The sequence below is a fragment of the Tamandua tetradactyla genome, chromosome 2 (assembly GCF_023851605.1).
Source record: "Tamandua tetradactyla isolate mTamTet1 chromosome 2, mTamTet1.pri, whole genome shotgun sequence".
NCBI classification, from domain to species: Eukaryota; Metazoa; Chordata; class Mammalia; order Pilosa; family Myrmecophagidae; genus Tamandua; species Tamandua tetradactyla.
This window is the reverse complement of record NC_135328.1, coordinates 187,585,883-187,604,639: the sequence shown is the minus strand read 5'-3', so window position 1 is coordinate 187,604,639 and position 18,757 is coordinate 187,585,883. Positions and strand designations below refer to the sequence as shown.

General features: G+C 53.0%; 1 protein-coding gene across 1 annotated transcript in view; it reads right to left on the bottom strand.

The window, feature by feature from the left end:
* Positions 1-5,297: 5,297 nt before the first annotated feature.
* EPHA10 (EPH receptor A10) overlaps positions 5,298-18,757 on the bottom strand; it is a 44,141-nt gene continuing 30,681 nt past the window's right edge. The window contains exons 7-17 of the mRNA XM_077137146.1: positions 17,121-17,292; positions 13,436-13,544; positions 9,663-9,724; positions 9,386-9,511; positions 8,178-8,363; positions 7,651-7,712; positions 7,205-7,408; positions 6,789-6,938; positions 6,396-6,589; positions 5,607-5,762; positions 5,298-5,412 (exon numbers count right to left, since the gene is read on the bottom strand). Coding sequence (XP_076993261.1) covers positions 5,298-5,412; positions 5,607-5,762; positions 6,396-6,589; positions 6,789-6,938; positions 7,205-7,408; positions 7,651-7,712; positions 8,178-8,363; positions 9,386-9,511; positions 9,663-9,724; positions 13,436-13,544; positions 17,121-17,292 — 1,536 coding nt within the window. The remainder of the gene's footprint in view (positions 5,413-5,606; positions 5,763-6,395; positions 6,590-6,788; positions 6,939-7,204; positions 7,409-7,650; positions 7,713-8,177; positions 8,364-9,385; positions 9,512-9,662; positions 9,725-13,435; positions 13,545-17,120; positions 17,293-18,757) is intronic.

Genomic DNA, 18,757 nt, shown 5'->3' with positions numbered 1-18,757 from the left:
TTTTGCATTTTCCCAGCCCTTAAGCATCCTTGCCTCCCTTGCCTATCTGACAGGCTTCCCCCATCCCCCACCCTGGTAACCTGCATTTCTTGTCTTCTACACAATTTTTTTTCTCTTTACACAGAATATATTTAATTCCATCATATGAACTAAGAGCAACTTTACCAACAGAAAATGTGACTGTAAGGGAAATACAATAAAAGATCAAGTACTTATCCTTGGAAAAAGTATACCAATTAAATATGTTCAGCATCTTCATTACTATTATTAGAATGCTACTTTGCCATCATCTTTCCCTTACTTGATACTGGGGTCTGTGTAGTTGGCATTTTCTGATCTTCAGGTATTGGATACAGAGGACATAAACATACCCTTGGCACCAAGACACCCAAGAAAAGCCAAGGTCCATCTGCAAATTTTCAGTGCCCATAAGTACATGTTATGTCACAATATACCAAGAGCCATCAGGATGGAGACAGATGAAGATCTCCAAGGATACATTTCTTCAAATCAGATACAAAGGTCACATTAGTAAATTCAAAGGGCCCCTACCCCTCGGGCCCTTCTTAACAAAACCCCAACTGATTGTCCAGAATGAGGGTTTTTATGGTGGACAGAAGAGAAAGGGACAAGATGAAGCCTAAATTGGAAGGAGATTTAAAGTATTTGTGATGGGGATAGTAATGTAATTTTTTAAATTTATACAAGCACTGTTGGCCAAAACATGTGCCATAGGGCAAGGCTTGAAATATTCATAATCTGCTGCCAAGATGCTTGAGGGCACTGAGAGGTCATCCATGAACCAACATAGTTTCTAACTTATCTCGGCTGTACCTAAACTCCAGGGGGCCAAGCTACTGAAATGGAGAAGAGAGTATTCTGAGAAGAATAGTAGGCATTCTATAGTTTTTTATGATACTGGCAGACACCTCAGGATAGATGGCAAAAGGTTACAAAAAGATTTAAAGAGTGCTGTAAGGTGAGGAATTTTACTTATTTCCTGAGTGATGTGACAGGGATGATTTTAGGAGCTGAGATGCCCTCATCTGAAGTCCAGAACTCAGACACCAGAACATAAAAGTTTGAACACACTACCCAGTTTTCCCCTGGGAAACCTCTCACAGGTTGAAGAAGGTCAAGGTTGAAGCCTCCCCTGGAATCCAAAGCATTTATTCCTATTGCCATGCTTTTTATACTTTTTACTTGACCGACTCCATCACTAGGAAGTGCAATCTTACGGTCCTAAGTGCCTGCTGCTAGGTGCTTGGTGCATATAGAGGGAATGAGCAAATACCTTGCCAAACCAGAAGGTCTGCAGCACCACTGCCTTGAGTTCAACACCAAGCCATATTTTGTACATCTACCCGGTGCCCCATATCTTGCTAATAACATTCACTGGGCACTTAAAACTGTGTGCCAAGCACTGGGTTAATTTGATTAAGCTGGTTGCATGCCTCTGCTGGGGCGGACACTCCTAACATCTCGAACCTACTCATTCACCACCTCCCCGTGAGGGGGAAGTGACTACCTAATGAAATTGACAGATAAAAGGAAAACCCTGCTTGAATCAGAGCTATCTGGCATGTCTTGCAGAGCTGCCTGTTCACAAGAGTGTTCCCCAGCATGAAGGAAGCCGAGTGGGGCAACTCTGTCCCTACAGAGGAGGCCTGTGGCTATCTGGTTCAGTCTGGGACTAAATGGGTATAATGCAGGGAAATAAAAGGAAACACATTTTTGTCCCTGATACTCCGTGATTCATTTATCAAAGATGTATATTTTACACATCTTAACATCTCTGAAATTGTGATGCATTTTCTGATCAGATGGTATAATACAGCTTTATTGCTTGCAATTTTGTTTTCTTCGTGTTGTATCTTATATTCACTGACATCTTAGATTCGAAGAAACATGGTAGGCAACCATTCTCCTTATCAAAAAGCTGGCATTTTGATATCCATCTGTTTCCAGTGAGTTAGTACTCAACTGGTTTTATGCATAGGAGGGGAGGAAGGTGTTATTTATTGCCAGCTCCACAATCCAATCCCGGGCACCAAGCACTTCCCATGACCTGGATGTGACAGTTGAATAAGGCACTTACCCCACTCCATGACCATGAAGGGGCCACTAGCAAGTGAAAAGAGAATGGGGGGGGGGTGCGTGTGGTGTGTGTGTGCACATGCCTGTGTTCCAGCCCAGACTGTCCCACACCTCACTCCATCTCTGTCTTATCCCACTCATTTTGTTACAGCCACATTCCACAAAAGATTCCCAGCCTCCATTCCTCAATCTTCTTATCTGGCTTGTGCTGCCCGCTATTAAGGTCACTGATGGCATCTGTCCTGATGGCCATTCATCTATCCTCTTCCCACTTAGCTCTGTAAATAGTTTGCTCCTATTTAACACCAAAACTCACACTTCCTTTGACTTTGATGACATGACTCCTTAATGGCTGTTTCTCCACTGCTCCTCGGATTGTCTCCTGCTCATCATGATGGAGTTTCCTGAAGCTCCACCCTCTTCTTCTCACTCCCCATTCTGGGTGCAGATGGCCCCCAGAGCTCTGTCTCTGGCCCACATGTCTTTCCAGACCAAGTGCCTCCTAGTGCCAACCCCAAAAGCGAAGTCAGTATCTCCTGCCACCCACCCAGCCCCGCCCCCTCACATCCCTACCCCACCTGCTCCTCATGTGTTCTCTCATCCAGTTCTTGCCTCCTCTGGAAAGCTTTCCTTGATTCACTCCTCCCAAGAATGAATGACACACTTCTCTGCACTCCCAGGGTCCTGACTGCATGACTGTCCTGATCACATTGCCCTAACATCTGTTACCTAAATGCGCCTCCCAAAGGACAGGGAACTCTCTGCAGGGCAGGGCCGGTGCCCCATTGTCTCTATGCAAAAAGATCTCTGACATTCACTCTGGAACTCCCTACCCTGGGGAGTGGGGGGCAGAACCCCTCCAACACAAGCTGCTTAAAGGTTAAGCAATTGTCCCTGAGAAAGGAACCATATCACAGACAAGATTTTATTTTCTCCTGTATATAGAACCCAAGAAATATAAAAACATCTCCAGAATTAGCCAAAGGAACCACCTCCCCAACCAGCCCCCTCCCTCCCTGTCTAGGCTTAGATGGGATGATGGATGTCCAGTGAACAAGTTGTATATAAAAATAGATCTGTAGAGGGCTCCCAGAGAGCTCCCAGCCGGCACCTGTGTAGGGCTGAGGCCTGGGACCCCCTGGGATTCTAGGACCTCGCTCCTCAATGGAGGGGAGATCTACCCTGGACACCGAAGTCCTGCCAACCCACCAGGGCCTCTGCAGAAATGCTGGGGCGAGACAGAGGGGATTGGGGACTGTAAGAGAATGAATGATGTAGTTGGAGATGGGAGTGAGGCTCCCTCCACCCAAGATGGAGATGCTGGCCCCCAGTCCACGTCCTTTCCAGGTTTTCCAAGAGGGAGGAGAGAACCTGGAGAACACCTGCAGGGGACCACTCTCCAAACCCTATAAAACGTGGAAGCAATATCTCAGTGTTCCCCCAGTACCCCAAAAGTAACCAAGTTGAAGCAGGTGCTCAGTAGATGGGGAAGCAGGGGGGAGGAGGGATTCCAAGGAGAGGAAAGGGCCAAAGGCACTGCTGTGAGTCACCATCCCCCCCCATGGGGTGCTCCCCAAGGATGTGCTGCACCTTCCAGCCTCCACCCTCTCTCTCAGCCCCTGTGCTTGGATACCTCTTGTCCTGGGCCCTCCATTTGGTTTGCTGAAAAGTCCACCCACTGTATGAAAAGAAACCCCCTGCACCTCCACCTACCCTCAGAACCTCCACACACCTTCAAGGCCCTGTTCAACTTGCACCTCAGCCAAGAAGCTTTTCCAGATACACACCCCCTACATACACCCTAAGTGTGTTACGTGGCCCTTCCAGGCCCCCTACATCCCCTAGGTCTCCCTGGACCCTTGGGATCCTGTTAGAAGACACCCTTCTATTAATTCTTGGTGTCTAGACCTATCCCCCTCCCAATCTGAGTCTTGCAAGGGCAGGCTCTGTGTTCCTGTCCTCCATCCCTCATCTCTTTCCTACACCATCCCACCTACTCCCAAACAGCCAAATCCAGAACAAGCATCTATCGGGGATGACTGGACTGACTGAGCCCCTGTGTCCCTATCCAGGCCCAGCTGCCTCCTGCTGTCCACTGAAAGGCCTGGCCCACGAGCACCACTGCTTCCAGGGAGCCGTTCTGGGTAAGGGAACTTCAGGGTCAGCTCAGTGGGACTTGTGCCAGGCTCTTCAGAAGCCAAAGGGAGCAGGCACTCCATCAGAGACAAGGGCTTGCTCTCCAGGGCTGGCCTCATCCCTGCATTGAGATTTTGGTAAGCTGAGTTTAACCCAAGCTCTGGGGCACTGGCTCCTCACTGGGCCCTGGTTTTCCCATCTGTATAGTGGGGGGTTGGACCAGCCTGTTAGAGAAAGAAGTTCTCGTTCTGAGAATCTCTTCTTCACCATCCCCAAAGGTTGGTGAACAAAGCTCTTGGGTCTCCAGGGAGAAAACATCTTCCTCTCAAGCTCTTCCCAGGATACCCTGGCCATTGAGTTTATAGAAGAAAGGCAAGTGGAAGACCTGGTGGGGTCCCTGGTGAGCTGCCAGGCCTTAAGTTACCTAGCTGGGATCCTTGCCTTCACTCTGAACTGTCAACCCAAGGTGGGGGGTGGGTAACAGAAATCAGCTCCTGGGTCTACGACCCTTGGAGTCCCACCCCTGAGCTCAGCACCACCTTTGCCCACCAAGGCCTCCAGGACCAGCGTCCAGGTGGACCCCAGCCCAGACATAGGAAACTGAGGACCTTGCCCCTCAGGCCCAGGCTCCAGCCTGGCCACCAGGCAACTGTGCTCACCACCAGGCCTAACGGGAGCCCCATAGGCCAATGGGTTTGTGGAGAAAAAGGGTACCCACTGGGGTGTGGAACACAGAAGAGCATGAGCTGGAGCAGTTGGAACCTACCATCTTCTCTCCCCAGCCCTGCCCCACCTCTGGCTCTGAGATCCTGAATTTCCCCTGCTGGTCAGGGGCCCTCCCAGGGATTTGAACCTGTATTCTAGAGGTACTCAAACTGGGGAGAATGGGAGGAGCAGGGAGTGAAATGGGGGGAAAGCTGTGGTCCCAAACCGGCTGTGTGCCCAGGCAGAGGAAGAGAACGCTCACTCCCACGTGGGTCCTGTGCAGCTTGCCAGGGTCCTTGGGCAGAGCTGGGTGTTTGGCCCCCCATCCAGGTCCTGGCCTGGCAGAGTAGGGGGCCCGCTCACACCTGTACCCCCTGGCCCTGCAGCTGGAGCACTCGTGCCCGCAGGGCGCTGATCCCGCTCAGCAGGGCCTCTCGGTGTTCAGCCGACGTGATGCCCAGGCTCACCAGGTCCCTGCAAACAAGGGCTGCTCAGACCCAGCCGGCTCGGCCCCGCCTTCTGCTCCTCCCGGGAGGGCCTCTCTGCAGGAGCCCTCCCTCCTCTTTTCCAGCCAGGGAAGGGCATAGGAGGAGGACATGGGATGTCTTGGGTCTACAGGGGGTTCCTCATACAGGCAGGGGCAGGGCCCCTGGGTTCCTCAGACTCACTGGGCAGTCATCGCGGCCACAGCCTCCAGGCTCCTGTAGTCGGCTGCAGCAAAGCTGTCCTTGTAGCGACCCAGGTCCAGGGCCTCCAGCCATGCGCCCACAGAGCCAAAGGAAGGGAAGGCGGAGAAGGTCCGGTCTGCCAGGGGCGTGGGGGGCCTGGGGGCGGGCAGAGGAGCTGTGCTCAGTCAACAACAGGGATCTGGTCCCCAGACCTGGTAGCTCTCCTGAGGAGAGGCCAGCTGAGAAGGAAGAGGAGAAGGGCAGGGAAACCAAGGCCCAGGGAAATACCTGCTCACACAGGGGCACTAGGCATCCTCAGAACAGGTGAGGGTTTCTAGAAAGTCAGTCAGGTGAGGAGTACCTGAGGCAGCTAACCTACGCCAGTTAAGGATACTGGGAGTATGTGGAACAGTCTGGGGGTAGGACATACCTAGGACAGGTGGGGGGACGACCCATAAGTGGTCCAACCAATGTTAATTCACTTATTTTATTTCTTGGAAGTACAAATTGGTTAGGACTATGATCACAGACATTTATCCATTTGTGGTCATTTGTCCCTGGGATATATGGGGCATTAGCCAGGACAAGCAAAAGTGACTAGGATGGATACGAGGCTGGATATATACCTAAGGCAGCTGGGAGTATGAGGTCTATATGGGACAATTAGGTAAGCGGTCATACTTGGATGGGGGGGGGCAGCCATTCATGGTCAGGTGAGAGGCTGGCTATACCTGGTTTGGTTGGGGACAGATGAGAATGTACCTGAGACAAATGAGGTGTCAGCTGTACCTGGGACAGGAAGTTGCAGCACACTGCGGGGATTCTGGGTCCTGCACCATCTTGCTCAGGATGCTGTGGATCTGGGAGAACCTGGGCCGCTCCCCTGGGTCCGCCTGCCAGCAGTCGAGCATCAGTCGGTGCAGGGGGGAGGGGCAATTCCTGGGAGGGGGCAGCCGGAAGCCGTCCTCCACGGCCTTGATCACCTGGGAGGCCGGCAGAAGGCCTACGTCCTCCACCAACTCCCACGCACACATATCCCACCCCCAGGAAGGCTCAGGCAGTGGCCGAAAAGGAGGGAGTGGCTAATGGAGGGGAAGCCGGCGGAGGAGAGAGACCTATAGCAAAGAGGTTAAGGGCCAGTGGGCAGAGGACATCAAGAAGCTGCAGTCCCAGGTTACTCACATCCTGGCCAGACATGTCCCAGTAGGGCCGCTCCCCAAAGGCCATCACCTCCCACATGACGACACCAAAGCTCCACACGTCACTGGCAGAGCTGAAGTGACCAAACTGAAGCGTCTCGGGGGCAGCCCACAGTGCTGGGCTCCGGCCACTCTGTGGACAGGCAGGAAGGTGAGGGCAGAAAGGAACTGAGTCACAGGCCAGTTTCCTGACCCCACAGAGCCCTGGATCCAGCCTCACCTGCCCTCCTCTCAGGCGATTCCTCCCGGCCCCCAGCCCATCGCTTCACACCTGAACACAGCACATGAGCTGAACACAAGGTGGTGGCCACACTGGCATATATTCCAGACCAACTGGGTGGAGGGTCAGGGTGGGGCCAGGGACGGCGACACGGCAGGGAGGGAGGGAGGGGTGCTCACCATGGTGGTGTAAACAGCCTCTGCTCGGTCCCGGGGGCCCCGCCCAAAGCCGGAGATCTTGCAGGCGAGGCCGCTGCTAACCAGCACGCGGCGGGCCGCCAGGCCCCGGTGAACGTAGCCCATCTCTGACAGGTATTTCATGGCCGATGCCAGCCCGGGCAGTAACCCCATGAGCTGCCCAGCCACCAGCTGCCCCTCGTGCCGCTGTTGAGGAGAAGAAGCCCAAGGCCCAGGCTGTGTACTCAGACCCCCTTGGTGCTGTGTGACCCTGGGGACTCACTTCACTCTCCCTGGGCTTCAGTATACCCTGGTGACCCACCAGGTCAACCTGGCCAGCAGGCACCTTCTTAAGCAATGATGCCAACTGCAAGCCCCACCAAAGAGAGAAGTGAGAAAGCAGGGTGACAGGGTCATCGGTAACCAACTCCAGGGCCCAGGCCACTCACCCTGAGGAAGCCGTCCAGGGCTCCGTGGCTCATATACTCTGTGACAATCATCAAGGTGTTTCCTGTGCCCAGGGAAGGGGGACACACACATGCTGGGTTGCGTGCTCACGTGCACGTGTCCCCCCTTACCCAGACCCCAGGCTGGGCCAAGACAGCCAGAGCCAAGGCCAAGCTTTCCTAATCTTTCCACCCCCCTGCCTGGTCCAGTGCCCTCTATGCCAAGGAGGACAAAGGTCAAGGTCAGGAACTGTAACAGGTTGCTAAGAAAGATCAGCCAAGGTCAATGATTTTCCGCCCCCATCAGCATGACACCCCAAGTCAGAAAGATCATGCGGAGTCCAAGTGGCCACTCCTGGTCAGAGGGGCCACCCTGAATCAGTAAAAGGATGTTGGGGCCCCTAGGCAGGGATCCATGCTGGGCAGTTTAGGGGTTCCCTTCCACTGCTGAGGGAAGCCACAGGAGCACCCCAGCTCCCACCCTGCCAAGTCCCGGGCTGGGCAGTGGGAAGTGGAACACTGGACCCCACCTCGGGTGACAACGCCCTCCAGCCGCACGATGTGGCTATGGTCAAACTGGCCCAGCGTGAGGGCCTCGGCCAGGAAGCTGAGCTTCTGCGCGTCCGAGCAGCCATCCCTCAGTGTGTGCACAGCCACAGAGAGCTCGTGGCGGCCGGGGAGCTGCAGGCAGCCGCAGCACAGCTCCCCGAACCGCCCTGTGGGGAAACAGCACCTCAGAAACCTCCCTGGAGGTGACCAGCCTGCCCAAGCCAAGCAGGATGAGCAGAGAAGAAAGAAAGCAGCTTCTGGGTCATGGGCTGGTTCTGGCCTGGGACTCGGCACTCCTGGGTTCAAATCCCAGTAAACTGAGTACCAGCAGTAGGAACATGGGCTTCCTCTCTATTTCCCTCTCTCCACCTGGACTTCCTCCTGCTGTGAAATGCCCTTTGAAATGCCTCTGTGAAACTGCTCCCTGCTTCACAGGGAAGTCTCAAAGCCTCAAAGAGAGGACACTGCACATGCCAGCACTTCAAAAGCCATTCAGCCCAGTGCCCGCAGGGGGTTGACCTTGTCATCCCTTGTGCTGCCAGTCCCTTTCTGGCTTCTGTCCATCAGGTCTGGCGTGGGCAAGCTCCTGGTGAGAGTTCCTGCCTTCTCTGAGCTCAGGGGTTGAGGGTTGGTAGACAGGAAGAAAGGAAGGCCGGGACCTGGCTCAGTGCCTGGGGGAGAGGGGGAGGCACTGGGAAGCTCCCACATCTACCGCATGTCAGGCACATGTCGCACCCCTTTTATAGGAGAGAAACGGAGGTTGGCCCTGGTCACACAGCTGGTCAATGGGAGAGCCAGGTCTAGAACCTCGGTTGTCTCATCCTGGGGCCTGGCCAGGGTTCCACTCCACAGCCCCAGTAAAGCCAGGGACTAAACTGCCAGTGGCAGTGCACAGGGGCCAACTCTGAAAGGAGAGGTCCTTGCAGAGAAGGACCCTTGCAGAGAAGGGAGTCACCTTGCAGAGAAGGAGAGGATAGGAAGGTATGGCCACAGACCCCCTGCCCCCATTCCCCTCCTTCCTTGCTGGGGGGGGGGGGGTGTTCTTTCCAAAAGGTGAGGCCTGGGCTTTGTGCAGAGGCAGGACGGGTCTGCAGATGTGGAGTGGAAGTGGGGCTTCAAGAGTGGGTGGAACTCGGGGGGAGGCAGGTTTTCCCTGATGGGGCCCCAGCTTCCAGGACGCCCAGCTTGCCTGCTCCAAGGCTTCTCTCCAGCGTAACGTTTTTCGCGTCCAGCTCCTTGGCAAACAGATGCACAGCCTGCAGTGGGTCCCCGCAGCTCTGGGGGTCCACGAATGTGCGGCGAGTCGGGACTTTGACTGAGAAGGCAGGGGGAGGGAGACAGGCTTGAGGAAAGGGGCATCCACCGTGGATGGGGCTAGCACAGTAGCAGAGACAAAAAGGCCTGGGGAGCAAGGTAAGGTCGGGGGTAGGGCCCACCCTGCTCCCAGTCAGACCCAGGCGACTCACAGTGGAAATAGAGCTCCTCCTCATCGTGGGCATCCCGACCTCCTTTGCCATAGCTGCAAGGCCTGGGGGAGGGGGTGGGGAGGGGGTGGGCAGGGGGAGGCAGGGTCACTCTTCAAGCCAGGCCACCCCAGCCCTTCCCATTTCACCAGCACTGAGCCTGGCACTTTTTGATTCAAAAGGACAAGATCTGTGCCTTAGGTGCTCCAGCCGCTTCCAGGCTAGCCTGGAAAACAAGCACTGATAGTTAACCACAAGCCCGTTCACAGGTGAAAGACGAAAGTGGTGGACTATGGGAACTTGACCTGGTTGGCGATCAAGGAAGGCTTCTTGAGACGGAGGCAGCTGTGCAACAGATTCATAAAGCCACAGGCTGGCAGGCGAGAAGGGAGTGGGGGAGTGTGGATGCTACGGCAGGGCCTTGCTGGCCTGAGATAAGAGGACTTTGGCTTTTATTCTAGGAGCAGAGGAGTGCCCCTTGGGAGTTTTAAGCAGAGGAGTGCCATGATTCAATTTGCATTTTAGAAAGATCAAGCTATGAAATGGAGGCTGCTGCTGCTGTCCCTGCAGGGGATGGTGATGGCTTAAACTTCCGTGGTGACTACTGATAGGGAGAGGACCGGACTTGAAGCTTGCTGACAGGCACAAGGGAGAGGAAGAAGTTAGGAATGACCACTGGGCTCTGGCTGGCCCAACAGAGTTTATGATGGTACCATTTACCAAGAGGGGAAAAGTCAGGTTTGGTGGCAATGATATGCTCACATTTTGACATTTGAGTTTGTAGGACCTCTGGGATAAGCAGGGAGGATTCATGAGAGAGTTAGCTGTACGTGTCAAGCTTGGAAGAGAGGTCTGCTCTGAAGTTACGAATTTGGGAGCCATTAGCATGGACCAAGGAGAGGATGGAGCCTGAAAAGAGGGCCTGGGAACACGTCTGAGGAATCCCATGTTTAGAGGTTGGGAAGAGGGAAAGGAAGCCATGGAAGAGACTATGCAAGAACTGCCAAACAAGTAGATGGAAAATTGGGGGTGGCATTGTCATGGGAAACAAAGAAAGGGAAAGAGCGGGGGATGGGGGTGTGTGAAGACTCAAGGAGGGAGACTTAAGGGAGGAATTTTCAAAAGGTAGGAGAAGCTTGATCGCATTTAGGTACCAACACGAAGGAGACCAAGGGCCAGAAAGGCCCCAGCATGGGCTCTGGATGGAGTCCAACCACACAGACCTGCTTCCCAACTCCTCCACTGGTAGCTGCAAGACTCTTTAATACAATGGGAATAAAGTCAGCCCCACCTGGTACCACTGTTGCAAGGGGCTTAGTAAGTTCTCAATAAATGTAAGCTCTTATGCCCAAGAGAAGGGGATATTATAAGTAATCGTGAAATGGTAAGAAAGAGTGGGATTCATGTCACCTGTGGAAGGGCTGATCTTGGCTTGGAGGAAGGGTACCACCTCTACAGAAGAAGGAGGAAGTGGATGGCCACAGAGGCAGACAAGTCTGTAGATTTGGTGGTGAGAAGTCAAGGGGCCCGTGGACTGATGAAGATGAAGAAGAGGTGTCACAGGGCTGTGAAAGGGAGATGGAGGGACAGGGTTTGCCAGCCAAGAGTAGAAGAGATGGTTTAAGTGTCTTAGAGGTTGAGTGGTCCAGGGCGACAGTCCACATCAGGATATGGGAGAGGGAGACCAAGGCAGAACAGAAAAGAAGGGCCATGGGGATGAGTAAGTCAAAGAATCCAAAGGCCAAGAGGTGGGGTATGTTGTCTTTTGGATACTGAAGCCATCCAGAGTGATGGCAGGAGCTCTGTGACCGAGGGGGAACATCCAGGAGTTGGGTAGTGATGAAGGGGATAGGGCTGAGTGAATGGAGGAGTGACAGCGGCAAATGGGAAAAGAAGATGAGAAGCTTCCCCGGGGCAACACACTCTAGTGAGAAGTGGGGTGAGCCTGCATGGACTGGAGAGTAGGGGCTGGAAGTGAGGAGACCATGGCACAGATCAAGTACCACAAGAATACGGAGAGGAGGGCACTGGTGAGAGAGATGTTAGAGAGTCTGCAAAGCTGAGACACCCATACTACAGAATCTCTCTAAACCCATCAGTACGAGACTGGGCTGATTCTCCCCACTTCAGTGCAGGTTGATTCTGGGCAAGTTTTGGAATCCAGCGCTGGCTTACTCCGTCTGCTGTAGCCCATGTGTTTTTGAGGTATTCCTGGGAAGCTGTTCCTGTCCTGTAGTCTCTGCTTCAGACTGACCCACAAGAAGAGACGCTCTTCGCTCATTATTCTCCCCTATCCTGCCTGTCTCCCAGAGACCCCAAGCTCAAAGTCAGGACAAGCTGCTCTTGGCTCCTCTCTGCTCCAACAGGTCCAGTATACGGACCTTTAAGCCCCATGAAAAAGGGACTCCTCACTCCATTCCTGCCCTCCTCACTCACCTGCTGTGGTAGCTTGGAGTCACATACCCCAGCAAAACCTGTTCTTAATCCACTCCTGTGAGCATGAACCCATGGTAAGTAAGACCTTTTGATGAAGTAACTTCAGTGAAAGTGCAGCCCAACTTAAGGAGGGGTGGGGGTCTTAATCCTATTACTGGAAGTCTTATAGACAAGGCCACAGAGAGAGAAGCCAGCAGCTGAATGTCAACACAACGCTGGAAGAGAGAGGAGAAGACATCGCCATGTGCATTGCCGTGTGATGGAAAACCAAGGTACCCCAAAGATTGCTGGCCAGCCAGAAGATACCGACTAACCCGGGGAGGAAGCTAGCCCTCTAGCCTCTGAGGCCATGAGTCACTGAATTCCTGCTGTTAATCCAGCCCACTGTATAGTATTTGTTTTAGCAGCCAAGAAACTAAGACACCTGTTTAAGCAAAGCTGGTTCCCAGATCGCCTGGAAAAGGTCCTCTCCCCCTTATTTCCTTTCAGTGCCTCACTCAAGGCCAAGCAGACAGTGTTAAATGAATACGCACTGCCCTGCCAGCCCACAGGCAATTCCAGGATGCTGAGATGTGGCTCCCCAGCCAGCCCATTTCTCCCCTTGGCTCCCCCCTTCAGCTCCCAGCCCATCTCATGCAGACTTGCCAACCTCCCCAGTCTGCTGACCTCAGGCTCAACCTGGAACCCACTGGGCTGCCTCTGCATGCAGCAGAGGGTGGCCCCTTGGGAGAACAGAGAATGAAGACCACGAGGACGCTAAAGGCTCTGCTGTATACAAAAAGGCTGGAATCTTCTGAGTGTAACTCAGGCTCTATTACCTCTGTTCCTCCTCCTACCCCCCTTCTCTGCCCACTCTCCTGCAAGCTCCTTTCTGTTGGGTGGCAGGGGGTGGGATGGGGGAGGTCCTGGCTCATGAATTCCCCTCCCTGTCCTCCCCCCTGCCCACACAAATTCACAGGCACAATTTCTGCCTTTCTTTCCTTTGCCTCTGCTCAAGGGTCTCAAGATCCCTTGGGGGCAGGGTCTGTGGACCTCTGGATATTGCAGGAGAATCCTAATCATGCTGGAGCAGCTGGAGCTTGATTCCATCTTCAGTGATGCCTTCTGACATTTAATGAGTTAGGGAGCTAAATCCCTTTCATCCTGGGGTGGCTGAGCTAGCTGCAGTGCTGGCTGCCGCCTGAGCAGTAAGTGGGGGCAGGGGTGGGGACAAGCGCGAATCTAAGCTGCAGTGTGCCTGCACGTGCAAACCTATATATATGCAAATGCATGTACAGAAACAGGTGCCAGTGAGCACCTGTTAATGTGCACGGGGACATGACCCACCAGGGGTCACCTACCTCCTCCAAATGGCCAGCACGCTCATCACAGAGCCCAGGACGAGGAGGGCCGAGATGGTCACCACAGTGACGACGACTGCAGGGCTCTGGTCCCTGGACCCTGAGGCAGCTGGGAGGAAAACCACGAGGTTGAGGCAGGCAGAGGACTGGGCTCCTGCATAAGACCCAGGACAGACTCTGTCCTTACCCTACAGCAGGAGTCCCAGCAGCAGGCAGACCAAGGCAGGCCCCACTGACCCACGGGCGCACCTGGAGTCCCAGGTCAGTATACTTCCACTGCAGCCCAGCTCTGAGAAGGACGAGCAGGGCTCCAGGCAGGCACGGCTGAGCCTCCCTTTTTGCCTTTTAGATGGGCTAGGTGTGAAGTGGCTCTGCAGGAGGAATGCACTCTGGTCTGTACTCCCACAATAATAATAAGAGCCAATATTTAATGCATAGTTAACTCATTTGAGCTACTACTATATGCCTTAAATATATGCTCTTGCTTCATCATTACCACAATCCAATAAAGAATTACTGTTTTCATTTTACAGCCGAGGAAACTGAAATAGAGAAAAGTTATGTCACGTCCTCAAGGTCATAAAGCTAATAAGCAGTGAACCCAAGATTTGAACCTGACTCCAAAGAGAGGGGCCCAGAGGACTCTAGGCTCTTGGCACCAGCCCACCAGTCATCTGTCTGTCAGTCTGTTCATCTGTCCATCCAGCCAATATGTTCACGATGCCCACCATGGTGCTAGAGCTAGGGAGACAGCGATGACACAGAGCCCCTGCCCAGGAAGAGCGCACAGATAGGGTGAAGACAGAAACACAAAACTGTAGAGTGAAAAGAGAAACAAGGAAATGAGCAGAGCTGAGCCAAGGCATGAAAGTTCTTCCTAAAGCCAGTGAGGAAGACTTCACAGAACAGCTGCCATGTGACTGGACCTGGAACTGAACAGGGTTTTTGATGATGCTTGCTGTCCACGCTGGGGCTGGAAAATGGCGAGTCAACCCGTGTGGCTGGAAAGCAGATTGTATGGAGGCAGAGAAGCAAGCCGTGAAGCTGGAGTGGGGGAGAAGGCAGGGAGAGAAGTGGGAAGGAAGCAGAACCTGGAGGGTCTTGAATGCTAGCTAGGCTTTATCCTGAGGGCAACAGGGAACCAGGGAGCAATGGGCAGAGTTCCTGCCAAGAGGAAATGGAAGGAGGATGTCTGCTGAGTTGGGGGCTGGGGCTGGAGGGGAGAGATGAAAATTTAGAGGAACTTGGGAGAGATGAAAATTTAGAGTAACTATTGAGAATAGGGAAAATCCTGACCAGCCCTGAAGACTGAATTGAGATTGGAAAAATATACTTCCAATAGGAATAGGAGGAAAAGAATGGCCCAAGTTTAGGGACTGGTAATGGTAGATGCAGCAAGATATTCAGGGAGTGAGGGCTGGCAGAGCTGGTGATTATTTCTAAAGTGAGAATCTGTGGTGGCAGAGTAGAGATGGGTATGGGGCCAGCAGGGGCTGAGGGCCTGGGAGATGAGGTAGGACCCAGAAGGCTAAATTTCTAGGATGTCACAGAGCAAGCGAAGAGGGACAGAAGAAGGGGAAGCGAGAGGTCAGTGAGACTAGGGTCAAAGAAGGGATTTCAGCATCCAAGTCTCCAGACCTAGAGAACAGGGTCCAGGCTGAGGCGGGTGAAGGACAGCAGAGAGGCCAAGGACTGCTGGAAATGGTGAGTAGAGATGAAAGTGACTGAGGCAGGCCGAGCCTCTGCGATGGCCCTCCTGGACCCTCACTCCTGGCAGCCACTCCCCTGGAGGGTGGGTGTCTCTAGTGAGAGCCTTCTAGTGAACAGACTATGGAAAAGCGGTGGGACCATGGCTGACGGCATTCCTGTCTTCACCATCACCAAGAAGAGAGTCCAGAGAGACTGCAGCTTCCCTCTCGGGCGCCACCTCACCCTCTCACCGGCTCATGTTCTCTGAAAAACAATCTCGCTGCCGTGATATGAGTCACCCTGTAAAGAGGCCCCTGGAGCCAGAAACTGTATTTCTCTAAGAACAGCCAGTGAGGACTAAGCAGGAAGCAGATCCTCCCCTAGTTAAATCTCGAGATGAACGCAGCCTAGAAGACGCCTTGGCTGCAGCCTGTGAGAGACCCTAAGCCAGAGGCACCCAGCTAAACTGCATCCAGATTCTTGACCCACAGAAACTATGAGGTAATAAATGTGTGTTGGTTTAAGTCACTAAATTTTGGAATCGTTGGTGACACAGCAATAGATAATGATAGCAGCAAAGCATGATCCTTCATTATGATCCCGATTTGGGGGTCACTGCTCACTGGGAGACCCCTTCCCCCCATAGCCAGGGCCGCAACAAGCCAGGCTGAGATCTGAGAAGTCTCTCCTAACTGGGAAGCACTAAATGAATGGAAAGCGTCAGTCCTTTTCAGCCAACGCCTCCCCAGCTCCTGCTGCTCCCCCTCCCTCCATACACACACTACTCCAGCCAAGCCCATGAGCCTTTCTTCAGATGGCTTCCTCTAATGGAAATTTTTTTCTCTACCCATCTGCACATATCCAAATGTACTCCTCACCCTTCAAGATACAGCTCTAATCTCCCCTTTTCAGCACCTGGCCGGGGTCTGGCACAAGCAGGCATTCAAGCAAGAAGTGCTGTCTTCCTTCCCAGAACTCAAACTCCCTCCACATTTTATCTTCACCTCCCTTCGGGCTCAGAGCTCTTACTATCTTGGATTAGAGTCATGTAGCAGGTTAGAAGGAATTATCATCTTGACAGCTGGTGCCAGAATGCCTCTTAGGGGGAACTGTCTTTGTTCGGGAAAATACTTTCATGAGCTGCTCACAGTAGATAGAGGTGAGATCCTGAGGGCTGGGTCAGCAGCAGGCAGAACAACAAAAGAGACAGCAAAACTGTGCTGCCCGCATCATGAAAGGGAACTTGGGGATGGATGGAGGACAAGGGGAACCAGAGGAGGAAAGTGACGCCAGGATTGGGGGGGAAGGGGGACAGCACAATACCATGAACAGGACAGAGGTGCTAAAGATCAGAATAGCTAATGTTCAGCTTCTGTTCTTTTTATAACAGCTTTACTGAGATAGAAGTCACACACCATACAATTCACCCATTTAAAGTGTACAATTCTCATTTTGCCCTGTTTTGTGTATTGCTGCAGTACAACCCTTGTTTATGTCCCTCAACCTTCTGCTTCACACTCGGAGGACTCATGGGAAAAGGGACAGTGTGCCTTGTTTGGGTCTATATCATGGCAGAGAGAAAGAAGAGAACAAGAATTAAGCAGTCAGGGCCAGAGGTGACTATGAGACCATAAGCCCCTTCCAGAAAAGTGGCAGGAACCTTGGAGAAGGCACAGATGGTTCCACGAGGCACAGGCTAGGTCCTAAGAGGCAGGGAGCCCCCGCTGAGTCATGGGCTATGGTGGCTCATGAGCACCGCCCCCCACCCCCCAGAAGCTCCTCCAGGACAGATACCCAATCTAATTCGTGTCAATATATGGGGACTAGTCAGAGGATTTCAAAATAACTAAGTAATCAGGTTGCAATTAAACCGTCTTGCAGGCTCCCTGAATTGGACTACGCACAGATAATTCCCTGGTCTCTGTATGTCTCCCTGGCCCAACCCACTTCAGGTTCCCTCTACCCAGGTCTCCCTCCACTTGCACATACCACTTACCCTCCCCTGGGGTCTGCACTTCAATGCTGGGGTGGAAGCTCTGGGCCTCCCATGAAGGCCCTGGGGAAGCTGCCCGGATCTGAAAGACGTAGCGGGTGGCCGGCTTCAGGTTGGTGACAGTGACTGCAGGGGCTCCTGTCTTCACCATGGAGTAAGTCTGCTCACTCTGACCCTGGGGAAGGAATGGAGAGATGAGGGCCAGACACAGTCTCCTAGGAGACCACTGGGGGAAGGAGCAGGGAGATGGGAGAAGAGAGTCCTTAGGCAGACATGGGCTGGGTAGGAGATCTTGATCCCAAATATCTTGGGAGGATTCCATGATTTGGTCCAGTGGATCCCCATGCCTCTCCCCACAAACTCCTGGCTCTGCCCCACAGATGGTGGTGTCTGCAGCTGAGACACACCCACCTCCAGGAGTGAGCTGCCCAGCGTCCTGGTGGGCCTGATGCCACAGAGGAAAGGATAAGAAAATGAGCCCCACACCTGCCCAGCCCCTGATGGCTTGAGATTTCCCAAGCCTCTCATCATCTGATTTTTTTATACATGTTTTGCAGGGCCTGGAAGACAGAAAGTATCATCTTGTTTATTTGTTTTGTTTTGTTTAGCAGACAAAGAAACTGGGCTTAGAGGATGAAGAGGCTCCAAGGTCCCCACCTGGAGAGTGGTAGCAGCAGCACTGTGTGAGCGCCTACCCATTGCCAGCTACCGTACTAGACCCTTTACAAGCCCTGCCTCCTTCAGTCCTCACAACAGTCCAAGAGAGCCAGTATTTGTATCCCCCTTTTATAGGTGAAGTTCAGAGAAGTGAAGCAACTTACCCAAAGTCATACATCTAGGAAGTATCAGGGTGATACCTTTTGAATTCCTTCCAGTCTGGTGCTTTTTCCTCTATATCATATTGTCCCCCAGCCCCACCCCAACACACCTGATATGGGCATATACTACAGATGTTCCCATCACTACTTCTCTGCCCACACCCTCTTATTAGAGCCCTTGCCCCATCCACAGCCCCCATTCTGGGGCCCCAGTTCTTTGGCCATGGCATTCAGGAATAGGAACAGACTTTGGTGCAGGCAGGGCCAATCAGAATCTCCCTTCAGGGTATTGGAACAAGCTATTGGAAGAAAGAGAGGCAATGGCTGCAGTGCTATGGGGGTAGATTGGGCAGCAGGGGAGAAAGGAGCAAAGCTGTCAACCTGGGGCAGCCATGATGTGCTCTGAGCAAGCAGTTCTGCAAAGGATGGCGCTGGTACGCAGAGAAATATGAAGTTGAAAAGCTCTATGGCTCCAGAGAGGTGACCCACTGGGTGCCATGAGATTTCCCTGAAGCCTTGCACACATAACCTCCTTTGTATTTGCTCCTCTTTTAAAAAAAGTTTTTGTTCCCTGCAAATCCAGGCTCTCTTAAAGGCCTGATATTCTATGCCTGGGAAAAAGAAGGCAAGGCTGACAGATGAGGATATAGTGAGTTGGGGAACGGGAACAGCCACCCAGCTCAGTCTTGGGGCTCAGTCTATGCTCTGATTCCCAAGCGTCAATTCTGTCAGCCCTTTTTAAGCACCTACTGCATGCCTAGCCTAAGCTCCTTCCCAGTATCCTTCACTGCCATTTCCTAAATGTCTTTCCTGGACACTCTT